General features: G+C 41.2%; 2 protein-coding genes across 3 annotated transcripts in view; one reads left to right on the top strand and one right to left on the bottom strand.

Annotated features, from left to right (window-relative positions):
• Window positions 1–1603, bottom strand: part of TEX14 (testis expressed 14, intercellular bridge forming factor) — a 55426-nt gene extending 53823 nt beyond the window's left edge. Inside the window, exons 1-2 of one of the 2 annotated variants that reach the window (XM_072026048.1) lie at window positions 1453–1603; window positions 990–1045 (exon numbers count right to left, since the gene is read on the bottom strand). The gene's annotated coding sequence lies outside the window, so the exon portion shown is untranslated. Of the gene's footprint in view, window positions 1–225; window positions 954–989; window positions 1046–1452 lie in introns of those variants that run through there. The other variant, XM_072026049.1, reaches the window with a different exon arrangement.
• A 441-nt stretch (window positions 1604–2044) lies between these two features.
• Window positions 2045–27738, top strand: part of PPM1E (protein phosphatase, Mg2+/Mn2+ dependent 1E) — a 67401-nt gene continuing 41707 nt past the window's right edge. Inside the window, exon 1 of the mRNA XM_027471950.3 lies at window positions 2045–2555. Coding sequence (XP_027327751.3) covers window positions 2149–2555 — 407 coding nt within the window. The 5' untranslated portion in view covers window positions 2045–2148. The remainder of the gene's footprint in view (window positions 2556–27738) is intronic.

The following is a 27738-nucleotide window of genomic DNA, read 5'->3' as shown; positions in this document are numbered from 1 at the left end:
CCTCCATTTGCCAGTATATTGTAAATCAATGATTTCAGGCTCAGAACTTTATGAATTATGAACTTCTTCCATTCACCAAACCTCAGCACATAGGAACCATTCATACTGCTCCTACCCAGGAACGGAGAGCGCACTGAGGCAGTCTAAATTTAGCTTCCAGAGTTACCAAACACTAAAAACATTTTATAATAGTCCCAAACGCCCCTCTCATAGATTAGTGCTTACTTGATAATACCTCGCATTTCGAGCTTCCTTTTCTGGACAGCAGCAAGCAGCAGCGTGGCTACCTTCTGCGGTAATTGCCCACCCTGCTGTCTCCACACAGTGAAGTGATAGCAGGTTCCTGGCTGCCTAACTTAGCCATACCACCCACAGCCACCATATGTTCCACATTGCAGGTTAATAAGAATGGTTTTTCACCTTCCCTCCCAGAAACAAATGTCAACATGGCTTAGGGCCATAAGCTCTTTATTTAATATCGAATCAAAACAATACTAACTTGACCACAGTGCCAAAACTTGACAAAGTATCCTGAGTGCAAAGTTCTACTCTATTTCATTTTAATTAGTGTCCTCTGCGATTAGACAAATGACAAAAAGCACATGGGGACTGCCAAGATGAATCAAGGACATCTGGTAACTTTTAACATTTCGACATGAAGCAGAGTAGGTATTACTCTCAGATGCTCTCATACACTGTTTGAAACAACTCAAATATACAATTAACAAAAAAAATAAGAAAAAGATTATCTAAATGCTTTTTAAATCTTTTCTTGTGCAGCTTAATTGCTTTTTGTCAAACAAGATGAAGCTGATCATACATCTCATTGAACTGGCTGTTACTTCTAGGAGATTTTGTAATCAGGGTTGTTAGAATTGAGACCATGCTACACTACGATTATCTAGATTATAGTTTCTCAGGAACTCCAACTACCTGAGTTACTAATAAAAAACAACTAATGAACTTAAAACTGGTTTTTGGATACTTGCAGTGATAGGCATTCTCTCGAGGCTTGTGACTCACAGATGATGCAGTACAGACAAACCTAAAAAAATAATAATAAAAAAAAAGCAATGATGTCATCAGCTGCAACTGCTGGCTACCTCTTCACACAGATCTTAAATCCTTTTTACCTCTCACTTTCACCTGGCATTCTGAAGTAAACAGATGCTAGATTGAAAACCTATAGCTGGTATACTGAAAAAATACACTGGGAGACATTCTTTTTTTTGGGGGGGGGGAAGCTGTGTGGTTCTCTCTCGCTTTAATAGCTTTTGGCAGCGAAAGGCTAAAACCAACCCTGACAATCGCCACTTTAACCCTTTTGGCCCTCACACATTCACAGGATTGCAACGCGATCGGGCAGCGCAGTTGCTGGAAATCCTCTAAAATTAGTGGAAATATCCTAAAATTAGTGAAAATACTCTAAAATTAGTTTGGCTCCGCACTAACCGTCCGGCGGGCAGCAGGCAGGTTTTCAGCCAGTAATTAGCACTGTGAGGGGCACAACAGGTTGCAGAGCTGCTGCCCTTACTCCAACCCCTTCAGACCCCAGAACTTTTTGCAGGTGAGGCTTGGCCGTTTGGCCAGGCCCGGCAGATATTAAGGACCCCAATTCCTTAATTAAATACGTGACGATTACCAGCAACGACCCTGCTCCTCGCTGGTGTTTTTCGATTTGGGAGCCGTGGAAGCGGCGTTAGCACCGCTTAACGCCTTCCACACACGAAACGCGACGTCTACATAACGCAAGCCAAAATCCCTTTCCACAAACATCTCTTTATCGGCAGCAGGACGCCAGCTGCCTCCCTCACGTCACTTGCAGGCTGTGACCGTGGTGGTGGGGGGGGGAGCGGGACACGGACACCCCCTGAGGCGGTGACCCCGCACCTCACGGGGGGAGCCCGCCCGCAGGATCCCGTCAGGAGCCCCCGCGTCTGCCCGCCCCCGCCCGCTCCCCTCAGCGCCGGGCGCGCTCCCGCTCCCCCCCCCCCTCCCGCCTTCAACCACCTCAGCGGCGTGCGCGTCCCTGTATCGGGAGCGCGCGCGCGCGGCGCGCAGGCGGGAGGGAGGGAGGCGGGCGGCGGGCAGGGAGCTCTCTGCGGGCGCAGTGCTGATCCGCCGCCGGGCGGCCGGGAATGCGAAGCGATGGCCGCGGGCGGCTCGGGCAGTAACAGCGGCGGCGGAGGCAGCGCGGAGGAGAAGAGCTACCGCCGCTTCCTCGAGCTGTTCTTGGGAGAGTTCCGCGGGCCCTTCGGGGCAGAGCCGGCGGCGCCGGTGCCGTCTCCCCCCTCACCGCCTCCCGCTGCCGAAGCCGCGGCCGCCGAGGAGCCAGGGGCCGAGGGAGAGGAGGAGGAGGCGGCGGCGGCGGCGGTGGCGGCGAGCGCTGAGGCCGAGGTGGAGGAGGGAGACGCCGGCGACCCTCAGGCGCCCGCCCCGCCGCTGCCGCCTCCCCCGCCGCTGCCCCCGCTGCCCCGGCCGCTCTCGGAGTACATCACGGAGGAGGAGGTGGAGGGCGAGTGCCTGGACCTCTGCCTGCAGCAGCTGTACAAGTAGTGAGTGTGCGAGGGCTGAGGGGGGACGAGGGGGGGCGCGACCCCGTGAGGGGCTGAGGTGGACAAGGGGGAACCCGGCTCTGTGAGGGGCTGAGGGGGATAAGGGGGGGGTCCTGGCCCCATGAGGCGGGATCCGGCTCCATGAGGGGCTGAGGGGGATAAGGGGGGGTCTGACTCTGTGTGGGGATGAGGGGGGGCAGGGGGGACCCGGCCCCGTGAGGGGATGAGGGGAACCCGGTCCCCTGTGGAGCCTGAGGGGTCCCGGGGGGCTCTGAGCCCTTGAGGGGCTGAGGGGGGCTCCGGCCCCTGAGGGGGCTGAGGGGGAGGCTGTGTGGTGCTGAGGGGATCCCGGCTGTGTGTGGGGCCGTGGGGCTCCCCTCTTGCTGAGGGGGGGATGAGGGGGCTGCAGGAGCCCGTGCTGAGGGGGGATGAGGGCAGCTGCCCCCCGTTTGGGGCTTCCCTCACAGCGCCTCGCCCGGGATGGGGAGCGGGGTTTGGGGGCACCCGTGTGGAGAGAAGCTTGGCTTTTTGGGACACACACACACACCACACACACAGACACGTCTCACGGTGCCCAAGCAGGAGGAGGGTGCCCGTGGTTGATTGTTCCGAGGCTCGACATGGAAATGTGCCCTGCGTGAGGGTGTGTAAATGGGGAAGCCTCTGCCAAGAAAGAAAGAAGGGGAGAACAAGGGGAAGGGAAAGAGAGGCAGTCCCTCCCTTCCTCCCCCCCCAAAAAACCCCACATCAAGAGAACCACGCCGTGCATTTACGGATTGGGAAAAAGGAGAAGAAAGCCGTAGGAGAAAGCTGTCCACGATCCTGGGGCTGCTTCTGCCGTCAGCGGGGGAAAGCCAGCTCGCTCTGTTCTGTGCACAGGCAGTTTCCAGATCTGTGCTTTCTAAAGGCTGGTGCATAAAGAGGAAACAGATGGGAGCTATTCCCAGTGAGAAAAGTCTGTGGACTGAAACCTAAAGATGAGTTACCAGGGCTTTGTATTGTGCTCAGCGTTGGCTTTGAAGGCTGGAAATAGAAATGGTTGTTAGTGGCGTTTCTTTAGGAGCCTTTTTAAACTGATGCCACAGGAGGAGACAAATGAACCTGTGAAAATATGCACAGCACACCGGGGAGCTTTCTGCCATCGAGCTGATAATTGTAATGGGAGGTGTTACTCTGTCACAAGAAATAAATAGAGAAAGAATCGGGTTTTACAACTGCATGGTCTGCTTCTGTTCCATTCTGACCTGCCTCCTGCGTTTGTGGGCGATGGGGACAGCAGCACAATGATAGCTGCGGAGGACAAAGCTCTCCCATCCATCCACACACGCTCACCCCGCCACCTTTGCAAAGTCTTTCTCTTGAATACAGCAGGGAATACACAGGATGTGACAGAGAAAAGAGTGGCGCATCCCTTCCACATATTTAGAATGTGATTTTTTTTATTTATTTAAACAGACTTCTGATAAAGTTTTAGGTATAGGACAGATTATTTTGAAGCATTATTTAAGGTACATCTATTAAACGATTTTGAAATTGTGTGTCTGTCTGTGTGTGTGTTGTCCCTCTGTGTCCCCATAACCCAGGACATACACATTCAGGTTCCCCAGTTTCTGAGGTCCTTGTTCCTGGATGAAATTATTAAGCAAAGACCTTTTGAGAGGATTCCTTGTGTAGGAATAGCTTGTGCCAGTATTTATTTTCCTGCAGCCTTTGTATAAATCTTTTGATGGTTGCTGAATGAAGTATCTTGGCTTTGTTTAAAGTGAAGTCGATGCAGGCTTCCTCCTCTAGGCACCTACATTAGGAAGCAAAAGGCAGAATCAGCCTCAAAATAAAGGGAGCTGGGGACCGTTTGGGAAAAGTTGTTTTCCAAAGGCTTAAATAACTTACTTGTTAATGTTGAGAAAATGCATTTCAATAGTAAACTAATGTATTTTAACTTAAGATCGGTAGACATTGATTTGTGTACAGCTGGCCAAGGTAACTGCAAAATGTAATTCTTCAGAGCATTTGAAATATTGCAAGCCACATCCAACACAGGGAGCTAAGCTGAAGTAGCTGCTTCTTGTGTGGTGATGGAATCTGAGGTAAGTGCAAGCATGCAAAAGTGGTCTCCAGGTGAAGTATTGTATTCTAGTGTCCTCAGCAGTCACCAGTGAAACTTAAAACTGCCAAAAGGTTATTCCACTGGCAGAAGTAAATGACTTCCCCATTTACAGCGAGGGCTTTGAATAGATGATTACAGAGACAAGAAACTTCATGCATATGAGTAAAACTTCTGTGCCCAGTGGTTGTGACAGTGTTAAAAAAAAAAAAAAAAGTGCACATAAACTCATGCAACAGGGAATGTTTTATTGGTGTGTTATTAGCAAGAAGGGCTATATTGTGAAGGCATGCTTTCTGTAACTGTAACTATACATTAGTCAAATGACTGGTTTGCATTATATGTAGAATGAGGATAAATCCTCATTCTAGGAGAATTATATGTATTATATGTATATATTCTGCATTATATGTAGAATGAGGATAAATCCTCATTCTGTGAAAAATCCAACAGCTGTTTCTCAGCTATTTTGAGCACTCTACTTTAGTTCTTTTTGAGGGAAGTAAGATCGTTTCAGAAATGGGAACATATTGCCAATCATGAAAAAAAAAAGTAATAGTTTCATGCCTCTGTACAGATCGGTATAAGAAGAGTTTCTATTTATGAGATTTTTCCTGCTATTTTCCAAAAGACTCATATCCCCCTTAGAGATTTCCAGTTCCTGGTTTCTTTCTGGAGACAGCATATGCTTGGAAAATTAGATTAATGTAATCTTTGTATCTGTCTAAATGCCACAAAATGTGTGCCGTGTGCTTTCTTAGTGATCCTCAGCAGCAGGAAAATGATTAATAGGAGGTATGTTAGATGCAGAGAATAACCAAAAAGAGAGTGACTCCTGAGGAATTGCATTGGAACATTGCATGATGATAGCTTGAAAGTTTGTGATTTTCTTCTCTAACATCCTAATCAAGAGAGAGCTGTATAATTTAAACAGTTGCAGTGCAGCAGCAAATATAGTAAGCACTTAATCCTACATCTGTTAAATGAGACCCCATGGCTTGCTCCCACCGAGCCAGGAGCAGGCATCATTTCTGACTTATATTAAAGGAAGAAGGTACTTGAGTACATCATAATCTTTTCTATTCCTCTTCCTACTGATACTTTATTAAAAGTAATGTATTTAAAAGCTGGTTCTTGACAAGACATCTGAAAAACTAATCAATAAAGTTGTGGTTGCTAAGAGAGGACGGGGCTGGGCCGAGTTAAACAGTGCACCCTCAGAAGCTGTGTCACCAGGAGGAACAAAAGTATCTTGCTGTTAGATTTCTTCCTGAACAGATGACTTAATCTGAAAAATCCAGTGGTATATTTTCTGCATGTGTCTTGCTCTTTTTTTCCAGCCTTTTCATTCTCTTTCTCTCCCTCTCATTTTTCCTCCCCTACTTTTATCCCCAGGCTTTTCCAGCAATTAATAGAGTGTCTGTCATTTGTAGGTTCAGGTTTGCTTCCAGTGATTTTGGTGCTGCGGTATTTTGCTTTCAAACATTAATTCAAAACCATCTTTCATGAACTTAGAAAGCAGACCTGTTTCTCCAGTGTGCAAATTTGCAAAAGATTGTGTGTTAGAAAAAAATGTTATATCTACTTCATTGCTTAACTAAGGTGCTGAAAACCAAGTACTTATTCTGAGGACTGTAAAAATCTTGCTCAGACTAGGGACAAGAAAAGAAAAACTTGCAAGCATTGATTGCCCTTTTAGAGTTCTTTGTAGAGTACTGTGCAACATGCCCAGAATATCATAGATCCCAGGACTAAAATCTGTAAGGCTTTAAGAGAGATTTTAAAAATTAATCCTCTCTATTTTATTTCAAAGAGAGGAAATGTTTTTAAGTATTCTGTACAGGCTTGCTATGAAAAGTCAAGAAAAGCAATGTAGACTCAGCCTTTTAACATTAGAATGACATAAAATATGGACAGTAAATGAGTGTTTTTCCCCCCTTTAATCTTGCAATTTTAAGTTAAAAAGGAAGACGTTCCATGGTAATTGTATGTGAGCAGAAGTCTTTTTCTAAAGCTCTTCAGCTGAAAACACAAGTTCTGTCTGCTGCCTCCAACACTGATCAGTGAAGAGACCGTATCTTCTCCCTTTAAAAAGCAGACATACGTGCTTTTAACTTGCTTTCTTCACCATGTTGTATGAAAGCTGGCATTGTTGTCGATATCTGTAAACTGAAATTCATATGTTATGCTAGATTGCTTTTTTAATTTCACATTAAATAGGCTGTGATGTTTTACTCTTTTATAATTTGCCTCTTATCACCTGTTCTATTGATTGCAATGTAAAAGCCATTATAGGAAATATAATCACACTACTTGCCGTCTCTAATGTTTATCACAGAGGCCAACAAAGCAGGAACGCCATCCTTTTTAAGATGGTACTTGTTTAATCTTCTTTTGCGCAGTTACAATGAACATGAAGATGGTGATGTTGGCCGGTGTTCACAATAAGTGACTTAAGCAGACTTTGGTTGAGCCTCTTTTGGGGAATTTCATGGTGTTTGGTGAGGAGGTTTGGCAAAGAGGGACCCTTGGATTTCCCACCCGTGGCTGTGCTGGAGTTCTGCTTCCATGCCTGAGCTTGCTCCTGGGTGGCAGCAGGACAGCGTGGTGGCCTCGGGCTGGTGGCATCTGCTGCAGCCCCGCTGAGATCAGGAATCTCCTCCTGAGTGCAGCTGTTGAACCAGGCACCCAGCATGGGGTTGTGGGGTTGCAGCAGCAAGCCCCCAGCTCTGTCACAAGGGTCTGTGGAGGTGCTCAGCTGGTCCCATATCCCCAGATCGGAGGATGTTGGTCCTAGAGCTCCCCATGCTTCTGTGTGAGAGGTTCTACATAATCTAGTAGAAGTGCACGCGGAAAGTTAAGAGAAATTAGTGTTGTTGCCAATGTCTTAGGGCTCTCTAAAAGATGCTTCTATGAAATTTAATCCATGTGCTGAGTGATGGTGATGTCCTAGCATTCAGAGGTGGGTATATTTTATGCACCTGAGACTGGAAATCATGATAACCTACAAACAGGTGATACTTGGCGATAATTGCTTTCAAAACCCAACTAATGGTCTACCCAGCAAGATATTCTTTAAGTTGCTTTCCAGGCATCTTCAGTTCATGCTCCCACGCGTTTGGAAATACTGAATCAAATCAGATATTTTGATGTTCCTTCTAAAAAAAGTGTACGAGCTAAAACGAGCTATTTAAATTGCAGATTTACATTTTGTAATGGTTAACATATATGGTGACATTTCAAAACTTCTTACTAATTTGTGATTAAAGGATGCTGAGTTTTACAAGTGCAATGGTGATTATGCTTGGAAGTTGCTTTATATAACCATTAAAAAACCTCATTCTTGGTGAGCAGATTACGGGACTGTATTCATTCCAGTGCTTTTATTTCAATGAAAGTTTCTAGTAGTACAACAAACTAAGGGGAATTAATTTTGCTCGGAGCCTATTCACACCGAGATTTTTATGACCCCAAAGCAATTTGCTTAGATCCTACTGCTCCTAGTGAAGCTGTTCACTTCTGCACAGGTATTGGCTGAGTAATTAGACCTGTGTTAACAAGCCCTTTTTTTTGGACCTTATGTAACCACAGTTGCAACTAGTCTGGCTTATCAAGAAGGAACGTGGGTAATAAATTCTATGTGCAGTATATCATTTTTCATTTATAGGGTACTCAAAAACCTTTGACTAGCTAAAATCTTTCGACCATCTTGTGAAACAACTTCTGCCTGAGTTTTGGATGTGATGAGTGTGGTAGGCTTCGTTCCTTTCTAGGGTTTGTTTAGTGATTTTGTACAAAGCACGCTGTACAAAGTAGTTTTGCCCTTAAAATTCCTCCCCGTAATTACCTTTAGCAATGACAGAGCATTTCTCCACCTATACTTTGAAGAAACGATGGTCTACTCAGCTGTGGCTCTTTCCACAGAACATTTAAAAAAAAAAATTCTTGATGTTGAAATTTTACTTGGCTTTCCCCCTATGTTAATAGAAGTTTCAGCATCTTGACTGCTCTGTCACTGGAATATGTGCTCATTCATTTTTAGTTGTCTTGCTAAATTGCTTACATGATCACATTAAGAGCAAAAGCAACAGGGCATGTAGTACACATAATGAGAGTTCTTTTTGTTCCTATATTTGATGTCACTGAAATAATCTCAGGCTGTTCTGCATCGTGTTCTTTCTTGGTGGTGTTTTTGTGCACCGTTTTTTTTCTCCTCATGAGCATTCTCACCAACCAGGAAGGATATGTGAGAAACGAGATGAGATGGAATTAACGCTTTAAAACATTAAATGTTCTTTGAACCATGCTGCAAGACTGTCTTATGCAACGCAATGCAACCACCATTACGTAACGCAAATGGTTATAAAAATAAATGTGTCCTGGACAACGCGTGTCCGTGACATGTCAGTAACCTGTGACATGCCACAACACTGCAAATGGTCGCTGCTGTGTGTCGGCAGGTAGTTCCTAGTCTTCAAGTCGGCTGAAATCAACCGCTAACCAAATATTTGAGATTTTTGTTGTTATAATGTATTTAGCGATTAGATGAAATGAATGCAGATTGTAGGCTTGTTTTACAGCAACATTTCTGCTGTGCCTTTGTGCTTCATTAGGGAGAAACAACATCACCCACGTCTAATAAGGCATTTTATAAAGAAGTAATCATGAGTCTTGTAAATTAGAACTGCAAGGGAAATAGATGCCCTTGGGTACTTCAATAATTAATACAGAAGTTAAACAAGTTAACTAGATTGCAGGATTACCTCAGTTTATGTTTATATTGGATGGAAAACAGCTAAAGGCAACTAGTGATTGAGTAACTGAACCAGCATTTTAAGCTCTAGTACTGCTCACCAGGTCTGGATCCTGCACGCGATCAGTCAAGAAGTTTTATGTTCCTTGTGGTAGAGCAGGATTGGAAAGTTGGCTGCTAAGCTTTGATCATGGCAGAAATGTACTTGGATGCAGGCAAGTCTGAATTGCGAAACATTTGCACTTTTTTGTTGCTGGAATTACAATAAAAGGAATACTGGATTAATTGGGTAAAATTGTGGGTAGCTACTTGAAGTTCATTTTCTCAGAAGATATGATTTTTAAGTTATTTTTGCTGATCTTTTATGATCCTGTAAGGTCTGTTAAGCTTTTTTTTGTGGGGGTTTAGTTTCTTTTGTTCTTCACTTACAATAAAGAATATGAGTACTTTCTCTCATTTGAGAATATAATTTTTTTATATGCTCTGTACTTCCACCCTGGTGTAACTAAAAATAGAAGCAGTGTATAAAAATAGGACTTGGCATTTTAACTTCTTGGCAATGTTTCTAGGGCTGTTCCTTTCACCTCAGGCTATGACCTTCTTATGGAGGTTCAAAAATGTGAAACGAATGTGGTAAGTTATTTCTCATTAGTGTTACGAAAAAATCCACTCCATGCATTATATTAATTAGCTTTTAGAATAATTCTTTTACTTTTAATCCTAACTTGAAGTTATAGCGGGCTCAACCCCACACCCTTGAGAAGTTGAGAATTTAACAAGTAGTTATGCTTTGCTTTTTCTGTTTCTCGACAGGGAATGTATTCTGTAACAAAAATTTATTTTTCCATGTGTGCCGACTTCGCATACAACAAACTTCTGCTCAGTTAGCCACTGCTTGTATTTTTTTATTGTTTTTAAATTTTAATTAGATGATAGTGCTGCTAAATCTTACAGTAGGAATTGTATTTTTAAGCAAAGTATTTAGTTTATTAATTTATAATGGGTCACCTGAAAATTGGGGGAAACATTCAGTTCTTTTTGAACCTGTGAGCCCAGCTGAGGCAATGTGGCCCAGGGACAAAGTATCTAAAATTAACCACCTGCATGAAAAATAGGATTTTGTACAAAACCAATCATACACGCTTAAATATATAGCATGATATATATTTTAAACTAAACTTTACTTGTAGGTAGTGTCATTCTGTTTGTCTTCAAATGGTTGTGTTTGAGGCAAGCATGACTGAACCCAAGTGTTTATGTATCAAGGTCCCTATCTCAAAAGATGTTATGCTCTCAGATGTCTTGTTCTTCTTAGCAGCTGTGCAACACCCTCTGTGTGGGTACCAAGCAGTCAGAAGCTGAATGTTGCTCGAGGTTTGGGGGAACTCGGTCGGTGAGCGAGCAGATCGGTTTTCTGCTTGCCGAACACAGCTGCCTTGGGCTGTTCTTGGTTCTGCTTTCTCACTGCAGTGGGTATGCTCCACTGAGAATAAGGGCTGTATCGCTTATCAGATGAATTTAATCTCTCCTTTTGACATTCCCCAAAAGTTGACTCAGCTTTTCCAAGGAAACAAATTGATCCTCTCCTTAACATTCAAATGGGAATTGTTGGTGAAAGTGCCCCCAGTAGAAATGAGCACTGATGTAAATGCTGGAATGAACTAAGGTTAGTCCTTAACTTCAGAGAAACATCTGTTACAATGGATAACTTAACAGAGATCTTGGATTTTAAAAATGTGACATGTAGAACTGATAACAAAGCGTTGCTTGTACATACGATTCCTCTGTGATGGCAAATACTAATAATTATTATTAGTTCTGATGCGCCCCAAAAGGATGAGTGTTGAGATACATTCCTGCCTTAGAAAACTAAAGAGAAAGTGGGACATACCACCTATTCACAACATCTTTCTCTCCTCTGGTCTCTCGGAACAGTCTTGTGCTCTCAGACCACATACTGCACGTTATTGTTATTATTGTGAGTTCTTCTGGCCTTTAACTTTTTACTTCAGTGGTAGCAACCATGCAAAATTCATGAAAAGAATCACCTTCCAGCTAACCCGGGGGTTAGACTTATCACCATGTAACAACTTGCGCGATTCCCATTGCAGTCAGTGGAGAAGGGAAGATGTGGTTTCCAGGAGGGTTTGGCTGGGGCAGGAAACACAGGCTGCTTGGCTGGAGTGGGGAATTGAGCCTTCGTTAAGTAATGTGAGCATCTTCCCCAGTGCATTGCTCAGTTGAGAATGAATTTTAAGTGCTTTGAACTTTCCTCATTGGCGTTAACCTTTTTCAGTGTGACTGATTATGAATGACCCAAATGATTGGATAGAATACTTAAAATCTTCCTAATTACATTGTACGCTAATTTTAGAATAGCATTTTTGGGTATTAGGTGCCTTTAGTGTAGCATCTCACAAAATGGAGTTGGTGCAACTCACACTCACCTTGTCTTTGTAAGTGCTGCTGATGTTTGTGACATGGAGTCCTTTCTAAACATTTGAGTCAAGCCTCAAAGTTCTCAACCTAGCTCTAGGGATTAAAGAAAATACAGTTTATCCTTTGAAATTACAGAATATCCTAAAACATTTTCCCCCCAAACATTCCAAACTCTCCCTGTGTCTTGGGAGGTGAGAGAAGAAAGGTGCATCAACAGGGAGAAAGAACAGGCATCTTTAATTGTGTGAATAGGTGTATATAGCAGGATACAACAAATCTGAAAAACATTTCTTAAATTTCATCCTAATTGAGAATTTAATGCAGAAAGCAGTGGACTTTAAGTAACTTGATTAAATTTGTTTGTAAAAGGTGTTCTATTTGTATTAATTTTATATTACATTTTAAGAAATACAAAACATCATTTATGTATTAATGCAAAATGTGTTTTATTGAAAGCTATTCAGTTCAACTTACTGTCCTTTGAAAACTGAAGTAATGCAATTTCTGTTTCCATGTATCTTGACCTGTATCTTGACAAAAGAGTAATAAAGATGAAGGTGGTAACAGCCCAAGAAATGTTATGGTGAGGCACAGGTACATGTGTATATATTTCCTTTCCTTGTTTATTTTTCTGTGCTCGCCTAGATACCAAATTTTGATCACTCCATTGATGAACAAAAACTACCTCGCCAAACAAAAGTTTGGAATAAGAAGGGAGTGAAAAGCTGGCTCTTGGTCTTGTCCTCTTTATTATGGAGTGGAACAAAATATTAGATCTGGAAGTAACACCTTGGGGGGGTATTTTCTGTTTTTAATTCTGAGAAAATTGCCATCTGAATTACAGATAACAAAAAACATCTGTTGAGGAAGTACAGAAAGAAAAAAGAAAGCACTTTGAGGAAGTCTGTTTTATATTTGTAAAGATATGAAAAGCAGCTAGTCGGGTAGGGTGAAATAATAAAACAGAAAGAGGAAGAAAGAATGAAGTAATATCACCACCTGAGCGACCCACCCCTGGGGCTTCCATTCATTTCTTAGAGACTCCTTGTCAAGTGAAATGGACCTGCAAAATAGAGAAACTCATCACAGGTCTATTTTTTCCCTGGTTTGTTGTGGCAGACTCCCTAAAAAGAAACCAAACTCTGAAAGCTGTTTTTGCCCTGCTGTGTTTATGCTTGCTTTGACTTCATTGCAAGATATTAGGGCTATGCCACTACCTTAACTTCTAAGTTAGGGGAAGATCTGGTACTTCCTTATGCTCTTGTTCTCATGCGGGTTTGCTATTAGCTGCCTGTTACCAGTGAAGAGATGCTTTGCAGGGAGCTGGTTCAGGCTTCACTCAAACTTTTTTGTGCAGGACTGGAAAGGAATTCATCGGCCTCCTTTCAGTGCTGAAAATGGGCCATTCCGTTTTGCCTGTGGCCATCTAGCACATAGGAAAGAAAATGTTCAGAGGTGTTAAATCAGGGGGCGGGAAAAAAATGAAGGGCTGCTGCAGTGTGGGAGTAAAACCCAAAATTTCTGTGGGCTGAAAAAAAAAAAAGGAATTAGGTTTGTTAAAAGTAACAAGGAAATAATAGCATAAGATCATAAACTATTTTAAATACTATGTGCCAGCAGAATGTTTTCCTCATTTTCCAATATGCTCACTACTGCGAAAAAAATTAAAAATACCATATCTTTATGTTATTCTGGTAGCCTTGTGGTGTGTTCTATAATGGGATCTTGTGGGATTCTGCAGTGATAGGCATCTGAAGGTTGTATCAGTACTTACAGGAGAATAAAGATTCAGAGCATTTGCTAGAAAAAAGGTTGCAGCAAAATAGATCTTGCAAGGGTAGTCAAGAAAACCGGCTAAATAAGCTATTTTTCTAGAAGGAGAACCATAGAATTGTACCTAGCTAAAGTGCCCATCTAGGCTCTTTGAAAGACATTCACCAGGATCTTGTATTTCCTTTTCTTAGCTGCTCAGTTTTGGCGACCAAACAATGCTATCCATGGAGCAGTAGGGGCTGCACGTTGCAAGTCTCAGTTAGAGCAAGGTTAAGTGACATGACAAAAGCTGTTACAGTGAGATGTCTGAAATAGCTACCCTTGTAGTAAGTAACACTAGCGGCAGCAGTACACATGGAAAGTTTGAGGAAAGTGCCAAGCTAGACAATACGTACGGAGGTTAATTCTCATTTTCTGCATGTCAACAGCTTCCAAGTTATGCCAAAGGAAGTTTGGGCTAAATAAAAAGGCACAGGATATGACCCTCAAAAAATTGCTACGTCTTAATCTAAGAATAAACTAACACTTCCTGTGGTTCCATCGACTCTTATGTTTCGGAACTGCATCAATTAATTTACCACGTATTTCTTTGGAGAAAGATTTGTTTTACTTTTCCATTCTATGAATAAGGAAGGATAAATACATAAAACAGGACAGGAAGTTGGAAAAATTGTAGTTAAAAAAAGAGCAAATCGGTCTTCATTTTAAAGTAAATGTTTAAAAAAAATTCCTCCCTAAATCCTTTTCCTTCCGAATCGTCTCTCCATACCCTCAGCCCCCTTCAAAAAAGCTTCATGTCTTTCTATAAACAAGATCTATAGAGAAGCAGCATGCCTCTAAGAGTTAGATTCTGCTATTTATTTGTAGGATAAATATAAACTCCAGTTACTGCCATATACTAATGATGTGTGAGAAGCAGTGAAGAAATGGAAGAAGGTGGTAGAACGTGAGATTCTGCACAACTCAGAATTCAGGATGATTTCTCCAAAAGGTGAAAAGCGCAGTTTTTGAGTTTAACACCATGATCATTTTGACTAATGGTTGAAAACCTGGTGATAAAACCTGTAACAGAACAGAGGAAATCTAAATGGGGTTGTTTTCCAAACACCCATAGAGGCTGCCAATTAACACTTTAAGAGTAAAGAGACAGATTGAGAGAATTTAATAGACGCTCTGTCAAATGGAAGTAATTAAAAGAGGAGTTGTGAGAGGGATGAGACCACCTGAAACATCAGATCAGCTAAAACACTATTAAAAGAAATTGCTAGCCTGCTCGCTTCTTTAGTCAGTTACCTGCTAACTTCATACCTAATGGGCTGTGTTTAAACATCTGAGTAAAGTGTTGATTGAACCTAATAGCCTGATCAGTTCCATTTAAAGTTGGATAGCTGAAATCGATGAAAACTAAAGGACTGGTGTCCCTTTTCCCTCACCAAGGTGAGAAACTGTATATTCTTTTCAATTCCTTGGTGAAAACTGTATGTTCTTGGAGAACTATATGCACTTACTTATCCAATCATTGTCAAAAGTAGCTGTAGTACAACAGCTTTAACACTGTAATAATGGGTTTATAGGACTGTAATTTTTCTGCAGTTTCAAAGTCTTTTTTTTTTTTTTTTTAATCAGTATTGAATATTTCTTTCATGATGAAGGAAGTCTGGCAAGGTAAATAGACAGTCCAAATGGTTTTGTTTAACTAATGTTTCTGTATTCAAATCAGATATAGATGTTTTTATACTTCCAGGAACAGTTTGAAAAGATAGATCTATCATTCTCTAATGTTATTTTACTGTTTTGTAAATGGGAAATAAGAATTTATTATTGTCTAGAAGCCTCATAAAAACCAGAAGTACACTGACATAGCAAAGCTGCATAAAAAGCTGGTGTTAATGAACTCTGGTTGCTGCTTGTTAGCGATTGGGAGGAGGTGAGGAGGTCAATGTACTTGGTTTTAAAAGTCAAAGGCTAACTGACCAACTAGTTCCAGCTATCCAAATACATACATTGGATGGAATTGGTAATTAGTAGATTTGTTCTTTCTCGTATATAAGAGATCAGGTACTCTGCTAGCAGAACTTGTGTGGAGTGCTGTGGTCACTTAATACCAAAATAAGGAACATGCAGCTGTAATAAATTTACTCGTGACTCCCCAGGTTCCATGTTCCAACCTATGTGCTTGGATAACTTGTGAAAGAAAGCTTTCCTCAAGTCAGTGCTCCACAGGTTCATTGTTTTCTCATCCTTCTGGATCCAAATAGAGTTTACACGTCAGTTGTGTGAATGCAGTTAGTTGTAGGAGGATGAGGTCAGTCTTTGTATTTGCTTTCAAAAGTTAATTATTCATGAAAAGAAAATTATTCAAGAAAAACAATATGTGTAAGATAAAGCAATGTATTTCTAAAACAGCACTGGTAGTTAGATACAGGGTGATTGATTTTACTCTGACTTTACTGTTCCTTTCTGCATGTAGTTATAAAACCATTACAGTGCTATCCATGAAAACACCAGAGAGTACTAGTGCTAGTATCAGTAGAAAATATAGGCTGCTATTCTCACTTAGTGCAAGGGTAAGCGACACGATAAAGACATTTTACAGTGAGGTGTCTAAAATCGCTACCCTTATCATAACACTGGTGGGAACAACAAACTAGGAAAGTTTCTGAAAAACGGCACCGTAGACAGAGCCCTTTAGGAAGTGTTACCCTTGATATCATGCTTGAAAATATCTTGTAGATGTTTTTCTCTCTGCAAACTATTGGCCCAGTTGTGGAGTTCAATTAAAAACAGAATAAGAAAACACCAGACACAAATACACAGCCTAGATCCTGTGTAAGGCAGTCAAGATAGTAAACAAGCCTGCCCATGCTCACTGCTGAGATAAAATTAGATTCTTTGGTTAAAGATAACGTGCTTATAAGCAGACTGAAAAATACAGAATCAGTTAATTGATGTGTTAGTGTACAGAATTAGGCAAGCAGGCAAATTCTGATAAAGGACAAAACTTCCCTCTAGGTCACATTTCAGAGAACGCCATGTGAACGTAAGTAAACTTCACATGCTCTTGGCTGATTTGTATCACTGGGTATAGAAGAGGGAGTGATGAGCCAGAGGTGATTTCTCAGTCAGGAGTTAGACCTTAACACCCTCAGGGAATATGCTGCTCACAAGGAGGTCTAGGAGGCACTTTAATGGATGTCTGTTCATATATAAATGTAACTATACAGTGATAATATACAATTCAAAGCTGGTTTGACTACATGTGACTTGAAACCAGTTCCCAGTTTTTTTCCCAGGTTTGACTGCGCTCTTAAACTTAGCCAGATTTGCTCCTGTGATAATGCACTGGGCTGCCACATCCCTCTCCCTAAAAAATACCCAAACTTGAAGGAACAAATCTGGATCATGTATAATCCTAAACAGCCATACGGAATACAAATGCTTCCTATCAGTTCTGTCTCTATTTGTATGAGTAAGTTTCATTCAAGCCCTATGGATCGCAATTAAGATTAGAAATTAGAAATTGACTTTCATTAGCTCAAGGCACTGCAGTAGGTGGTACTCGCGTTCTGTTGGCCAACTTGACAATCAGGTTCAGTTAGAATCCAGAAGTGCAGCAGCAGAACTGTATCCCAGTATCTTGATGTGACAGCTAGCAAGGGAATTACTTTTTGAAGCAGAAGAAGGGAAACTGGAAACACTGAGGGGGTGGATGCAGACAGATATGACAAGATTCTAAGAACCTGGGATTCCTGACGGCGTAGGCCTTCAGAGACCACCCACTGAGCTTTGGCAGGTAATAATCTAGGAAATTATAATGCATTTATTTTAAATGAAGCTGTTGAGATGTTTGATCTGAGATCTTCATTACACATACAGTAATGCTTTTGCTGCTGGAGCTCTGTTCTTTTACCAAATGATGTTGAAGATAGGAAGAGATTTCAGAATGGATTTGTAATGATGTAGCAACCCGGTTACGTGAGTAAAAGTATGACCAAATTCTACAGAAGCGAGCATCATGGTACTCCTATAAAAGAGTTCAGCCAACTCGATCTGCTGTTACTGAGTGGTACTGGCAGGTATCCTCGCGCTCTGCATGTGTGTGCCTACGTGGATGATTATCATAAAAATCTGGCGCGCAGAAGAATCATTGGAACTAAAGATCTAAGACTTAAACTGCCCCCCAACTGCAATGTTTCTACGGAAACTGCTTTCAGAGGAGTAACTCCATGCAAATGATGGAAATTATTGTTTGTCTGTAAACTCTCAGTGTTTGCACTGTACTGTGCAGCCTCATTCCTTTGTCACAAAGCCACCAGATTTTTGTTTTGCAGCTAACTGGATTAAAAATTCTGGCTAGGCCTCCTTGCTATTACAAAAGCATTCCATCTTCTCCCCCTCCCTGCCCCACCGTGCCTGACCTCTTCTTTTGGGTCAGGAATGTGAAGCAGCATGCATGTAGCTGGGGAAGGGCAAGGAATGGATTTGGTGGTGCAAGGGAGTTCAGCCTCTACTGGGGCACATGGCAATGTGCATAGTGAGGGTCAGAGCATAAGATTTAGTAGCCTTGCAAAGGAATTCATGTCAGACTGTAGCTCTGATAGGACTTATCAAAGAGTGCTTGCTACTTATCTGTCTTTGGCAGAGGACTCTAACTCCATTTAACTGTCAGTGCACCTATAATCCTTCCAAGTCTGGAATGGTTGATAGAGTGCCAACTGTCTCGGGTTATGTATTGTCAGAAAGGGTAAGATCTGTGATTGTAGTATCAAAGCAGGCAAATGTAGCTATTTAATCAAATAATGCCAAGCTTTTAATATAGCATAGCATAAGCCCACATTTATTTTATTTTATTTTTTCCATTTGGTAACATGAGTCATTTCAGCACTGTATTGGAGATAAGATTGAGAGATAAAGACTTTTAGGATTACAGCTACCCTACCTCTCTACAGGTAGATATCAAAGACACAAAATAGCAATTTTGTAGTTATTCTTGCATGATGGAAGCCTTAATATACACGCTGCTGAAACGTTCTGGCATTTTAGTACCTTTGTGGTATGAAAGTGCTATTAAAATACACTGGAGATGGGGCGGTGTTACGGCATTTGGCAACGAAAAAGTAACGTAAAATAGGACAAAACAACCTAGTGCTGAATGGTGTCATCTGTAAGTAGGCTATCTTAATTCTAACTCTCCATAAATCAACATCTGTCTGCTTGCTATTTTATTTTTAAAAATATATACACACAGATATGTACCCATGCTCTGTAAAGGAATACATTTCAATTTAGAGCTGATAGAGACTGTTCTTTCTCTCTTGAAGCTCACGTCCTCTGTTATTTATCAGAACAATTTATACCAGTTGTGCTACCAGTTTTCCTTATGGCATCTTCCAGTGCAAATAATTCTTGTGGAGAAAGGGGTTAGCGCAGGGGTTCTTTGGGTTTCTGGTCGCTGTTGCCTTGCCACCCCTCATCCCTGGTCAGCACTCATCTCAAAACTGCGTGCTGCTGGCAGTTTTGTTGGTGACTTACGTGGTCAGGGCAGGTGTGTATGAAGAACCAGGCCAATGCCACCAACTCATGTCATCTCAGTTCCTTGCCGAATGAGTAGGCAGGTGATCATCACTTCCAGCTCTCTGGATACAGCTGCCATTGATTTCTGACAATCTTACTGGGGAGACAGCAATCGACGTCCTTACCTCTCTGTAAGATGAGTGTTAAGAAGAACTTTTAAAGCAGGTGGATAATTCTTTTCTCTTACCCACAATAAATAAACTTATGAAATTGTTTTTCTTCACCCATAACGAAGTCCTTGTGCAAATAGTTCCTGCAAGCCTATATTTTTCTTCATTTCCTTTTCAAGTCAAGTATAGTAGAAGTGAAATCTAGTAAAATAAATGTTGATAGATGGAATTTATTCATCAAGCCAAGCTAATGAGGCATCATAAATGTATTTTTGAATGTGTAAAATCCATTGGGGCTAATTGCTACAGTTGGAGAAAAAGATGCCGTGTGTTCTCGATTCACTTGTCTTTGAGTCAGGAACTAGCTGAGCGAGTCACTGTTGATTCAGATTCTTTCAACCTGCAATGGTACAAATAGATTCTTTTCCTGAATTCTCTGGAGAAGAAATGTGACAAAGCAAGCTTTTTTGTTTTTTTTCTGAGTTTGTCCCCAAAGATGCAACAAAAAGGTGGAATTGGATCCAGAATTTCAAGAAGTAAAATAGATTAGCATTCCGTTTCTTTCAGCTGACAGGCCTTGCTTGCAGGATCTTGGCTGAAAGTACTTTTGTGACTCATCCGTGTCCTTGCTTCATTTACCCATGGTAGCCACAGAACTGAATTCTCCTAAGAAGAAAAAGCAAAAGGTTACTTACCCGTGTGTATTATACAGAATATTGATAATGTGGTCTTGATCAATGCACGATGTGCAAATCTGCAGGTAGTGATTAGAAAATGTCTGCCAGCATTTAGCAATGTTTGTCATAACCCAGGGAATTACAAAAGCAGTCGGTAGGCTGGAGTTCCTTTCATGTGGGCTGCTCATTTGCATCTTAACAAGATACTTCCTGATCAGTCCAAGAAGTGCAGGTCAAAAAAATGGTCAAAATGTCGTCATTTTGCTTCTGTGTGCTGCTGTTCATATCCAGGATACTTGAGGTTGAGCGAGCGAATATGGACTCTATCAATTATAAATATTATTGTGCAGAGAGAAGCAAATTAACCTTTGTGTGCAAAAACATCTCACAGCAGCGCATATGTATTAAATCAGTGAAAGGTTTGTTACTCATCCCGGTATCTTGCTGTGATTTGCAAAGTTCAAGAGAATAATATTTTAACATTATATTCCTTTGGGTATGATGATCATCTTAGTTAAAACTTCCTGAAAATTGAAATGTTACTTGTAAGGTCATTGTTTTTTATGCGTAAAAATTGAAAGAAGAACATGATGCGTTTGTAATGGAAAAGAGCATTGCTATGGAAAATGTCAGCATAAATTGTTCCTCTCGTGTATACATAGGTTCTGATGTCAAAGGTAAATGTTCTGGTATTAAGTGCCTTGGAATTTCTTCAGCTACAGCATATGCTCCCAGACCCTGCTATCATCTTCGGAGTATCAGCGTGTGTGACTTGGTGCTGAGTTATGAGAACGTGACACTGACATTTATTGTGGGCAGGAGAGCCAGGAGCAAAACCAGCACAAGTGGCAACGTCCTGACTTGCCAGAGAAAATTGGCAGTGGCTGCCTTTCTTTCTTTGTTCAGGTTTTAAATTGTTGTTTTGGGAAAGGTGTGGAGATGCCCTTCTAGCACGGGCATAGTATGCACAACTTGGTGCAATACATTAAAACAAGGTGAAGGTTCTTCAACTGGGTTGTAAGGCAGTGCAGTTGATCATCTTTTGTAAGCAAAGACTCAAAATATATTTCACAATTGTGGATAGTTTTCCTTTGCTGGGGTGGGCTATGCCTATGAAACTGTGATATTTCCTCTGCAGCTGTGCTGAGTTACTGGTGCTGTGACTGCACTGGTTTGGCCTTGCAGCCTAGCAGGCTGCACTCCATCCCATTGCCCTGACTGGAAGAAGCCTCCAGCATCCCCTTGCAGTGCCGTGGCTCAGTGTGACAAGAGCTGCAGTCGGTAAGCACTGAATCTCAGCTTGAGCTGCCAGCGCAGGACCAGAGGCCCTGCTTTGGTGCAGTTCTGCTCTGCTGGCTCCTGCCACAGCCCACGCGATGGGACTGATGTGTCAGATGACATGCAGATATAAGCACGTTCATGTGAAGGGAGGACTACAGGGGGAAGCTACATCTCAGTGGTTGTTATAAGAGTGCAGTAGGAAAGCAAAGGCAATCTTGTGTGAAGCCTATACATCATATTTCCCTGCTGTCTTGCCTAAACATGGATTGCTTCTAGCCTGGATGAAGTTTGGACAAAAATGCAAGGGACGGTATGTAAATTACCACAGGCTTCTTTTTGTGCTTATTTTGACAGTTCAAAATAAAGATTGTTAATGATAACTTGTTAAAGATTTAATAAGCTCTTAAAATGTTCTCAGGACTTATATAAATGTCTATCTGTAGTTCAATAGGGGTAATTTTGGCTGCCTCAGATGTTATATGTGGATTATTTAATATGCATCAGTTGTTGAGTGTTGCAGTCTTAAGCATGTGACCTTGAAAACAACACTACCTGTTCGGAGAACTATAAACTAATTCAGAAATCCCCCTAAATACCTACACGTATATAGCATTGTTCACAATTGTCTTAAAAATACGTAGGAAGAAGGTGGTTGACTAGCAAAATGTTTTGTGAGAAAGGTTGAGGTTTGTTTTTTTGATATGGAGCTGTGCAAGAGCGTACAGCATATCCTCTAGATTTCTTCCACAAGTGCATGCAAATGTTTTTGTTAAAAATGTAACCTTTTAATTGTTCCTTAAAGAGCAGCAACTGTTCTTTCTTTGATTTTATTACCCTTCTCTGTATCTTTTCTTGCTCTGTGTGTATGTGTCCATTGGGAGAGGGAAGGTGGAAGGAGGGGAACTGGGGCTGAGGCCCAAATTAGACGCAGCATTCCCGTTGGTTGCACTCTCAGTGTTTATAAAGTTGTGTAATCCTGTTTCTGTTTCTACTGATTACTACCACTCTATTTGCTTCCTTTCACATTAGTGAAGAGTAAGCTGGCATTTTCGCAGAACTATTTATTATAACTTAGGAGATGTTTCTCCTGAGTGGTAATAGACAGTTCAGAGCCCACTGTTTTGTGTGTGAAGTTAGGATAAATATTTCCCACCCCGTGCATCCTTTTACATTTGTCTAAGTATAAATTTGTCTGTCACTTTATCGTCGTCATCCAGTATCATGCCACTGTTGCATCTAACATTATTTTATCCTGAATAAATATTATATTAAGATATGTCATTTAGGAGAAGGTATGTATAGCACTGTTTAACTTTCAAATGCTTAACGGATCAAAATAGCGAAAATAAATTGCTCCTCTGTGAAGCATAGGAGAACGCCCATGAATTTTAACAACTGGCCTTGATTATCCTTCCTGCTGTGGTGCTTTCATTCAGATAAGCCTGCAGCAAGGCTCTTGGCCTAAAGATGTTTCTGTGCTGTGGTCTCTCCATGGAAACAGTCTTAAACCATAGAAAACAATTCAATTTCAAAAAAGCAGAATCTCCTTCCCAGTTGGCTCCTAAAATAACTTACTTCAGCCTCACACGTGCTGATTGCAAGTTAACTAGGCAAGGGCTGCAGGATGGCGTTCGAACCGTTTTAAGGAGAAAGCCAGGGACGTCGCTGTGGCTGCCATTTCGCTTGTCCTTCAGCTGCGAGTGCTGTCTTAAAGAATGATCTGTTTGTTCACCACGGCACTTTCATGTTGCAGCCCTTTTGGAAAGCTGAGGATTATGAGCTTTACTAAACTTGCATTGTGGAATCCTGCCACTAACAGTTTTGTTTTTTTTTTCCTTCCTGTCCCAATTGTAGAAATTATAGTTAAGGTTAATTTTTCAAGCTCTTGGTAGCACTAAGTCTGGTTAATGTGACCCTCGTTTGCATTTCCCTGTTCTCTACAGACAAAAATATTTTTTTCTGAAAGGTATAAGAAAGAGAATCACCAGTTTGTTTTAGTCATGATTATCCTGAATACAAAGCCAAGCAGATAGTTTCAATCACTATTAAAATTAAGTGTGCATTATAAGTTCCTTTGGAACTAAATACTGGTTCATTTTACATCCTTTTTTCCTTCATAGTTCCCTCAGAGTCAATTTTTTCTTGGAAGATGATCATATGCAAGAAAACCCAATTATTCTGACCATATGTCAGGGCTACTCAACAAATTACATTTTGTAAATACGACAGCTTGATCTGAAAGGTATCAAAGTCATTCCTGGTTTAGTGATTTTTAAGGAGTGATTACAATTGTGAACAAATTAGGTATTTTACTGATATGCTGATGTCATACAAAAAAACCCACACTATTCACAGGGTTGGGAGCTGGGACAAAGAGATAAGTCAGGACTTTCCTGAATGAATGCCAGATCCTTTGTGAACAGGCTGAAATGCCGCTAGTGAAATGACTAGATGATGTCGATTCCTTATCACCCAGAGAAATAGCAAACGCTCTACCATTGTTCCAGTCATGTTGCCATGACATGACCTCCTTTGGGCAAATTATGCTCTCCTTTCACAATCAAAATCACTTTTATCTTAGTTTTCAAGGCTCCGCCTTATTTTCGTCCTGTTTTTCCTTCCCTGTTTATGGCCTGTGTTCCCTCAGCTCCCCGCAGGCTGTTGCCTTCTGCAGCAATCACTCTGTTCACCTTTCAGACCCTCTGTGCCCATAATATTTCCTCTCCTCGTGAATGATACTGTTTTCCTCTCGCCCTTCAGCTCTTTCCTCAAGATTAATGTTTCTATCCTCCTTCTAACGCTGACTCATTCCTGATCTCTTAACTGACTTCTCCCACAAGCTGTAATGTGTCAACCTATGAAAATAATTTACTTGCTAGAGAGGATGACCAAAAAATATACAGATAATTAAAAGAACATCTTACCATTTTCCTTACTGCTCTGTGTCTGTCAGTTGTCCTCCCCACAGAGCTTAAAGATTGACCCTATTTTTGCCTGTATAATTGCCTGTATCTTGTCATGGGCCTACAGAACTGATGCAGATGCTGAAATTTCTCTTTTTTTAGAGGTGATTGCACTTTGTTCAGAGGTTGCACAGTTACTTTCCTTCCTCATAATTCTGTGCATTTTTCTAGTGGTTTTTCATCCATGAGTTTTCAAACCCATCATTCGTCTCCCTGACTACCCCTACTCACATACATCAAGTTTCTTCTTGAGTTATTTCTTAGCATGGGAAAAAATGGGATTCCACAACTGATTGATTTACCAAAGAAAGCATATATAAAAGCTAGGCACAAGCCTGGACTCTCTTGATTTCCCATTCCTGCCATAAAAACATCCTCCTTTGCCAAGCTATAGCATGGCAAATAAAACTTCAGCTTTCCTGGTTTTGGTTACACAATTTTCAGCATTTTGGCATTTCAGGAATATATATATATATATATATATTTACTCTGAGATACTTAGAGCCTCTCAGGAATTAAATCATGTTGATTCCTGTTTCTCTTCCTCAGCTGCAGTCCTGGTACCCACGCAGGATGCAGGGCTGCAGCTGATGCCATGTGGACGTTTCCATGCTCTGAGCAGTGTGCTGTCCATGGGAGCTGCATGGCAGGAGATGGGACTGCAGGATGAGGAACATGATTTATCTTCACGTGCCATTTTTCCTCAGTGGTTAGCAGCTGAGAGGCCAAAAACTTTCTCCTGACCACTACGGTAATAATGGAAGGCAGATGCTAAAATATTTGATCTCTGGCAGTTACTGTGGCTGCTACAGCCGTCTGGAAGGAGAGATTTCAAGTCTGCAGCAGAAGGATAAGCAGGAGACAGCTGCAGCTGCAAGGAGCCTGAGAGAGTGTCTGACTTGAGGCACCCAAACGTCTTGCTACATCTCTGCACTGGCCTGTGAATAGGCCACTGAGGAGGTAAGAGGCAACCTGTACAGCTGGAGCTGCCCTTTGAATTAGTGTTTCATTTTCCAGGACTGTCAGGCCAGTGCTTTTCACATGCCCTAACATTTAAAACAAAATTGGAAATATTTCAGAACTGTGAGTATACACAGCCTAATCTGTTTAATTGCTGTCTGACAATATGAAATCAGTTCTGAATGTATACCATTCAGTAAAATAATAATTACCATAGCAACACACACTACATCTGAAACATAGCTCATCCCTACAAAAGCCCAGAAACAGAAAGCCTGAACTCTTCACGCAGCTCTAAGAGCAATTAGTGAGGTTTCTTCCCTTTTTTCAAATCACTGTATTTGAAAGAGGCCAACAGATGTCGAAAGGTAAACAACAATCAAATGTTGTTTCTGTGCTTCATCCTTAATTAGGCATAAATCAGTATATTGCATCTCTTATGGCAGAGACTGTAACCGATTTTTGTGCACCAAAGATAAAAGCGCAGCAGAGACAGGAAATCAGCAGGGGTATCGTGTTGGTGCTTCTAAAGTCCTTCTTGTGCTTGGCCCAAAGAAAAAGATGTTCTGAGGCTGCTTCCCCCGGGGTTGTCTGCTGCAATTCCCCTTCCCCTGGCTCAGAACCAGCAGTAAAGCTCTGCAGGCAGCCACAGGCCTGGTGCAGGGACTTCTGCTGCACATTAGAATTTTAAACTTGTTCTTAAAATACAGCGGGTCAAACAGAGATGTCACAATACTTTATAGTGGCACTTCCACGTCAGTTGGTATACGGGGACCTGGTTTTATGTGTGTGTTGCTTGTGAGTATTGGAAAAGTACGAGGTGGCTGGCTCGGGGTGTGCTCCCAAAACGAGGTGAAATGCTTCATCTTGAAAAATCACCCAAGTTTTCCTCTACCTGGATTTTTTTTTTCCCCAAAAAAGTGGTATTAGATCTGCAGAAGATCTGTGTTTCTACTTCTAAAAAAGTTTCTACTTTCTTCTGTGCAAACAGCGTCAAAGTTATACAGGTATTTGGCACTAAGAGGTATGCGCAAGGGCATGGAGTCAGCACACCAAAGTAAAACCAAGTAACTTAGTACAGCTCAGTCACTTTTTCCAGCTGCAGTGGTAACATCTGTACGAACATTATTTGATTTTGTTTATGCACGTGCATGTCTATATGCACGAAGGGCTCAGTGTTTTTCTTAAAGAATAACGTTGGTGTCAGCACAGTTCAGATGCCTGAGTTCAGAGTTCTTTGTCACAAAGTGATTTAAAAATCCTGTTTGGAAGGGGACAAATCTGTCTAAGAGAATTAAAAGGTAGCAGTGCTCTTAGATGCTTGGTTTCCGCCCTTCTGTAGTTTAAAATGACAGAAGCAAGGATGAGCAGACCTTGCCCTGCAGGGAGCAAAAAGCTACAGAGCTGCTTGACTGATAGATGACTTACACTGAAAATGGTTCTCTTTCCAGAATGAATTTAGAAATCACTGGGTCCATAATATGAAGCCTGTGTCCTATTGTCCTTGGTGTTATTTATTTATCTTTGTGTTTGTTTATTGCGAGGAGGAGAAACTATTTTCAAAGATGAGCTTATTGACGAAAATGGTTAGTGAACGTGAAGTTGCTTTCCTGCTCATTATTCCATCAGCAGCAGAGTTGTTCAATAAGTGCTGTCAGGTTACTTGACCAAAAATACCTTTTAAAGCTATTGAGGATTCACTTGCAGTCTTTCTCTCAAATATTTAGGAGCGATGAAAAGCCAGCTATCATAGCCTCTTATTCTTAATTTATATAAACTTTATAATAGAGCTTCAAGTAAAAAATCTCTTTCCTTCTTTCTGGCATGATGGAAAGGTGCTTTAAATTAGATTCAAAGATTTTTGCATTTACTGCCCTTCTGTAGAAGAAAGTGACAATTTTCTCTGCTTGTCAGTAAAGGATCCATCATCAGTTCTTTTCTCATTTTCATTGAGAAGTTCCATGGTACGTGACCAATGTAGATTATTCAGGTACATAAGAATGTTCTATCAGTAGCACAACTGATTTTTACCATTTCATTAAAAAAAAATAAATCCAAATCTGGCTGTCAACTGTATATGTACAATTATTTACCATTATTTGTTGGTGTAACTTCGGACTGTGTCAGAAAGCATTTAAATTTATTATTATTATTTGATTTGAAAAAAATCTATAGACTATCAGATAATAACAAATTTAAAATTCTATTCTGCATGGGTAGAATAGCTTCTTTTAAAGTGATCTAACCAACTGTAGTAAGTATTTTATGCTCAGAGAATGGAATTATTTATTTGGCTACCTGCTCAATATGTATGAAGTACAAGTACAAATGTGGGAGAGAAAAAAATAAGCATTTTTTATCCAGGTAAATGCAGAATTATGTCCTTTTTCACCAATCTGTTGATTGTTTAAAACAACTATCTCAAGTTACTGCATTTTCAGCAATCAAGGTTTTTTTTGTGCGTGGAAAATACCAGTTTGATACCTCTGCCTATTTTTTGTTCCTTGCCCTATTTATTATTTTGTTACGGTGGATTTCCAATTTTTATC

Source organism: Anas platyrhynchos, chromosome 20, assembly GCF_047663525.1.
Source record: "Anas platyrhynchos isolate ZD024472 breed Pekin duck chromosome 20, IASCAAS_PekinDuck_T2T, whole genome shotgun sequence".
In the NCBI taxonomy this organism is placed as follows: domain Eukaryota; kingdom Metazoa; phylum Chordata; class Aves; order Anseriformes; family Anatidae; genus Anas; species Anas platyrhynchos.
Note: the sequence above shows the minus strand (reverse complement) of the source record. Positions and strands in the feature narration are given on the sequence as shown.